The 6,000-nt window shown below is 49.8% G+C and overlaps 1 protein-coding gene across 1 annotated transcript in view; it reads left to right on the top strand.

Annotated features, from left to right (window-relative positions):
• Window positions 1-63: 63 nt before the first annotated feature.
• Window positions 64-6,000, top strand: part of KCNJ3 (potassium voltage-gated channel subfamily J member 3) — a 30,349-nt gene continuing 24,412 nt past the window's right edge. Inside the window, exon 1 of the mRNA XM_027656301.1 lies at window positions 64-274. Within this exon, the coding sequence (XP_027512102.1) occupies window positions 217-274 (58 nt within the window). The 5' untranslated portion in view covers window positions 64-216. The remainder of the gene's footprint in view (window positions 275-6,000) is intronic.

The raw sequence follows: 6,000 nt of genomic DNA, 5'->3' as shown, positions 1-6,000 counted from the left end.
TTCCCACACCCAACCTGCTCCTGACCCCCTTCCCTGCCTCTGCCTCTCCCTCCCCAGTCCCGGCAGACCCCGGAGGGCGAGTTCCTGCCTCTGGATCAGCTGGAGCTGGACGTGGGCTTCAGCACCGGGGCTGACCAGCTGTTCCTGGTGTCCCCCCTCACCATCTGCCACGTGATAGACTCCAAGAGCCCCTTCTACGACCTGTCCCAGCGCAGCATGCAGACAGAGCAGTTCGAGATCGTCGTCATCCTCGAGGGCATCGTGGAGACCACGGGTGAGTGGGGGGGGCACAGCCCCCGGGGCTGGGCTGGGAAAGGGGGGCTCCAGGGCCTGGGGGCAGGGAGAGGAACTGCCTGCAGTGCCAGCAGGAGGAAAAGGAAAAAGAGAAAAGAAAAGGGAAAAAAAAAATAAAAAAGGGGGGAAAAGGGAAAAGGGAAAGGAAAAAAAAATGGGAGAAAAAAAGATGAAGCGAAAGGCAAATAGAAGGAACAAAAAGCAGGGGGGAAGGAAAAAAAATAAAAACCCCAAGGATAGCAGAAGGGAGAACAGTCCAGCCCCTGTTCCCAGGTACTACTGAACCTGGACACTGTTCCCAGCTGGCAGGAAACAGGGATGGGGGGGAATTCCTGGCTCAGTGCTCCTGTCCTGGTTCCCATCTCACCTGTGCAGGTGCTGCACCCCCAGGTGCTCACAGATATCCTTCTGAAATGCTTTTCAGGATTTGTGTGGTGACACAACCACGGGAATTAGGAGCTGGATGATCCCCTCAGCACATGGTGGGACCCTTGGGATGGGCTCATGCAGGGTTAAGGGTTGGGCTCCATGGCCCCTGTGGGTCCTTCCAGCTCAGCATGTTCTAGGATTGTGTGGAGCTAAAGCAGGAAACATCCCCCAGGACCTCGTGGACATCACCTGTTCTTTTAAAAAAGTTCAAGGGATGGCTGGATTTTATCCAGAAGGAGGTTTTATTTAGTGATGTTCCCAAAGCAATACTCTGAAAGTGTCCAAACTGGAGAGGAGCCAGCCTGTCCCAAATTCAGAGAGTGAAAAAGTGCCATTTGTTTGTCACCTCAGCACTAACAGTGCTGGAAAAGCTGAGCTGATTGTTCCAATTACTGAAAGACTCCAACCCCACATTTCTGTGGCAAGTCACTGCCATTAACATCCCTTTTGGAATATATGTGTTCAGTTGTGCAGTAAATGGTGGAATATGAGAAAGTGTGGTTAGAAATGGAATAAAATGTGCAACTAGCAATCACATATCCATCAGAATAACAGAGAGGTGAACAGGTGAACATCACACCTGGCTCTGAGCTTTGTCCTGGGTGATTTATGGACACCTGATCTTTAAAGGCTGTTTTTTCAGATAATTAATTCTGTTGGATTATCTGGACCAAATTTGCTGTGCATGGATGAGTTGGTGTATCAGGCTCCTACAAGGTCTAGTAACAAGAAAATAGGGTCCAAAATTTCATTAATCCTGTTTTGTTTTTTTAAAAAAGATGAAGTTTGGAGTAACTCAGCGTAGCACAGAATTTTTGAAGGGCAGCCAAAGTTGTGTTTTCCTCCAAACTGTGGCCCCTGGAGGGATTCTGGCAGTGTGGGTGTTACCAAGGTGATGGGTTTTGGTGCTCCCTGGATGTTCTGGTGCTGTGGTGATGCTCTGGGGGGGGGGGGCTTGGGAACGTGGTGCCCCCAGCTCAGCCCAGGCTGGGCTGTGATGCTCCTGCAGCCAGCGAGTCCATGCCTTCATTTCCCAGCCTGCTTCCTGCCCCAGGGAATGTTCAGAATAGCTTTGATCATTTTTAGGTCCATATGTTGGTGTTCCAGTGCTTCCATCCTCTTTTCCTTGCACATCCAAGAGCCTCAGGCTGCAGCTCAGCCTGGTCCCAGGGAGGCTGGGACAGCACAGGGGAATCCTCTGTGCTCTTCCATCCTGATATTTCCATAAAAACTTTCATATTTCCATAAAAATTCCTTGATATTTCCATAAAAACTCCCTGATATTTCCATGAAAACTCTCTGATATTTCCACAAAACCCTCCTGATATTTCCATAAAAACTCTTTGATATTTCCACAAAAATTCCCTGCTGTTTCCATAAAAACTCCCTGCTGGGGTGGAAGCTTTACAGGGCTCACCTGCAGCCCAGAACATGCACGTGGCTTGTTTTCATTCTTTGCAGAAGAGTTTTCAAACAAAATAACGGAGGACAAGTTATTTTGTAAATAACTCTTGGAATTTTAAAACAAAGTGGTGTGTTTGGGTTTGTTTTGGTAAATATTTTAGACCTGGAAATTGTGCAGAGAAAGGAGAAAAAAAAAAAAGCCCAAAAGAGGGATTTTCTGGGTCTTTAAAGCCTAATTCGTATAAGCTGCGAATTTTGTGACCTAGTTTTGTGAGATGAGCTGAATATTGGGCAAAATAGAGCAAAATGTGCTCTATCTTGATAAAACATGAAGGGATGAAAGGGTTTTAAAGTTAGAAAAAAAACCTTTCAGTGGGAGAAAATGAGGGAGGAGGAGAGGACAGGGCTGGAGGAGGACCAGGGATGGCAGGAGGGGGTCAGAGGGTGAAGATGATGGAGAGGAGGGGAAAATCCTTCCTCCAGGGCTCTGCCTTCCCTGGGTGGTTCCAGCAGCCCCTTGTGCTGAGCCTGGCTTGGGTGTGGAAGAGAAGGACGTGAGGGAAGGGACAATCCCATCTGAGGATGCTGGGTTTTTGTAAGAGAGGAGAAGTGGACAGTTCAGGAGGGTTAAAACCTGCAGGAAGGCAGGACCCACCTCTATCCTGGTGCTCTCCCAGCACATTCCTTATTTCACTTCCCACCTCTCCTGTCAGTCACCTTAAAGCCCAAACATCTGGCAAGGCAGAGGTTGTGCTCTGGGAACAGCCAGTAATCCATGTGCAATCCGTGTTTGTAAATGTGGGAAACCCTTCCCATGGATTGTGTCCCTGGACACCTCTGCCAAGGGAAGGAGGGGTTTAACTCCGAGCTGTCTGCAAGGTCAGCGTGGTGCTGGGAGTGTGAGCCCTGCAGCTGGGCTGGAGGTCCAGACACATCAGCCTCAGCACTGACAGTGTTTTTAAAAGGTCACAACCCCCCAGGATTCTTCTCTTTGTGGAATAACCAGAGCAGGGATCTGGGGGGGTTCAGCTGGGCCGTCTCATCCAGGCCGGGCTCTTGCCAGGAGAGGTTGGAGCAGATCGTCCTGGAGGCCCCTTCCCACCTGCTGAGGGTGATTCCAGTCTGGGATTATTGGGAATATGATCAACAATTTGCAGGTGGTTCTGGGGGAGGTTTTGGAGGTGGAACTGCTGGGAGACCAGGGCTGTGTGTCCTTGTCCTGGCTGTGCCCGTGTCCCGTGGTGCCAGCGGTGCCACACGAGCCTCCAATCTCTGCTGGCGTGGAAGGAACAGAAATAACTTGCAGTCGTTTGGGAACCAGGGAGCTATTTTTGGGTTGGTGTGAAAACAGGGCTTGTTTGGTGGTTTGTTTTTTTTTTTTTTTTATCTTGGAAAGTCAGTGAGTAGGTCGTGCATGTGGAAAGGCTTTTCTGGTGGGTTCTGAGGGGTGGGAGAGGGTTGGGGGCACCCCTGGGTCCCACCAGGGACCACCCTGAGGGATCAGGAGGGTCCTGTGGGCAGCAGGTTGGAGGAAGATTCGATGACCTGTGGTTGGTTTGCAGCTGGACTGAAGTTCCAGCTGGGAGTGTTTGAGGTGGGACCGATGGGAAGAGGGTGGGAGGAGGGTTTGGGGGGTCCTGTTGTGTCTGGTCCGGTCGAGCCCAGCAGGAGCAGACTGAGGTCAAAGCCCAGGCTGAGCAGAGAGGAAGGTGGGGTGGTGTGGGGTGCTGTGCTGCAGATCAGCCCAACTGGTCCCTCAGGAGATGCTCCTGCTGCCTCCCAGCCCTCCCAGCTTCCTACAGAGGTCCCTTCCTGCTGCTGCTGTCCCAGACCTCGCTGTGTTGCCTTTGATTTTGAGTTTTGAGGTACAATCACAACGTTCTGTTGGTCCTACTGGGAGCAGAGTGAATTTAATTAGGAGTGAAAGCTGTGCAGGTCTCAGAGCAGCCCCTGGAGGGGGACTCTGCTCCAACCCCTGCTCCTACCGGGGTTTTCTCTTGCATCCCATGAGGAAACCAGATGTTTAGTGCAGAGGGAAGATCTTCCACCTTTCAGCCTGTACAGCTGCCTTTGTAGTGGTTTTCAATCCCCTCAAATGTGTTACTGCAGGAAAAAATCCTCATCATTCTGTGTCATTAAGTTGAGTTGAAATTGTGCTGGATTTTGAGACTCAGAATTAGATGATCCTCAAGGACCGTTCTGACCCAAACTGTTCTGTGATTCTGTGAAATGCTGCTTGTGAAACTACCTTTTGTGTTTAGAATTGGACTCAGCTCTAATGTTTCCTTATAAAACCAGTTAATTCCGCTTGGATCTGCCTTCCCAAGCAGGGAATGTTGCTGAGCAGAGCAGCAGTTTTAGGAGGAGTTTTCCCCAGCCCTGGATGTGCCCCTTGGCTCCTGTGCCACCACTCCTGGCTGGACAGCCAGGCAGACGGGCTGATAAATCAGGGAATCACAGAATTCCAGGATGAAGGATCCCATTAACCTTCCCATTTTCCATGTTATTCTCATTCCAGTCCTCCACTATCACCAGGGTGCAAGTCCCTCACAAATTACAACAAGGATTAGAAGGTGTTGAGTGTTTCTCCCTCTATATGTTTATAATAAACAGGGATTTAGGAGCCAGATATCGTTGGGTTGAGCCATGTGTGTCTTTTCATCTGGACTTGGAGCTTCTTGCTTTGCTCCAGCAGGTGCTTATGGAGATTTTTTCCCCTCTTTCTTTCCTGCTTTAATCCGTTGACTTTTGATCTGCGACACCGCCGAGGGGTTTAGGGAATTAGTAAATACACACAATAAATTTTGTTTTGACTGTCTGCAGAGGCAGTAAAGATTTTTTTGGAGCTGTCTAATGAGTTGTTTAAGCAGGATCTTCTTGCTTATAAATCCCACTTGGCTGATTAAAATCACCATTTCCAATGCCTTCTCTCATTAAACCATATAAAAATGATTTCTCATAGATGCCTCCCAACTTGATTAAGTTAATTTACTGCCTCATCACTGAAATTTTAATTTCTGGATATATAAACATTTCTTTATGCTTTCCTTACCCTCCTTAATTACAGGTTTTAGGTTGTTTGGATAATAAGATGTGGAAAGTGGGGAGCAGAGGCAGCACATCCCTGGAGGGAGGGAGGGACCCTGGGGCCTCTGACCCCTCCTGGACCTCCCTGGGACATCAGGGCTGAGCTGGGCAAAGCCAGGCTCTCCTTTCCCTCCCAGGGGGACTTGGCCCTTTCCGAGCATCCCTTTCTTTTGGCAAAATATCTCAGCAGACAGATTTTTTGTGAGGTCACAGGAGGGGTCACAGCCCAGGATGCCTGAGGTGACTGAGGGGGGCTCCTGCCTCTCCTCATGACAGGACAAGGGGATTTAACTAAAAGAGGGAAGACTTAGGTTGGACATCAGGGGGAAATTCCTGGCTGGCAGGGTGAGGAGGCTCTGGCACAGGTTGCCCAGAGAAGCTGTGGCTGCCCCTGGATCCCTGGAAGTGTCCAAGGCCAGGTTGGACGGGGCTTGGAGCAACCTGGGCTGGTGGAAGGTGTCCCTGCCCATGGCAGGGGGTGGCACTGGATGGGCTTTAAGATCCCTACCAACCCAAACCAGTCTGGGATTCTGTGACCTAAAACTCCTGTATGGGGAGTGCTCTGAGCTCATCCCAACACCAGGCCCAGGAGCTTTCCCTGGGAATGCTGGAGGATGCTCAGTGCTGGCATTGGGTTTGTTCCCATTTTTTGGAGTGTTTCCTGGCTATGTTCCAATGGCTTTTCAGGACCCAAGGATGGTTGTGATTCACAAGGGTAATTGCTGATCATTTGGGGTTTATTCTGATAGATCTTCAACCCCTCTGTTATTCTGATAACATGTAATT

This window comes from Corapipo altera, unplaced genomic scaffold, assembly GCF_003945725.1.
Source record: "Corapipo altera isolate COAL_440 unplaced genomic scaffold, ASM394572v1 68, whole genome shotgun sequence".
NCBI classification, from domain to species: domain Eukaryota; kingdom Metazoa; phylum Chordata; class Aves; order Passeriformes; family Pipridae; genus Corapipo; species Corapipo altera.
The sequence above is the reverse complement of the archived record's forward strand: the minus strand, read 5'-3'. Positions and strand labels throughout refer to the sequence as shown.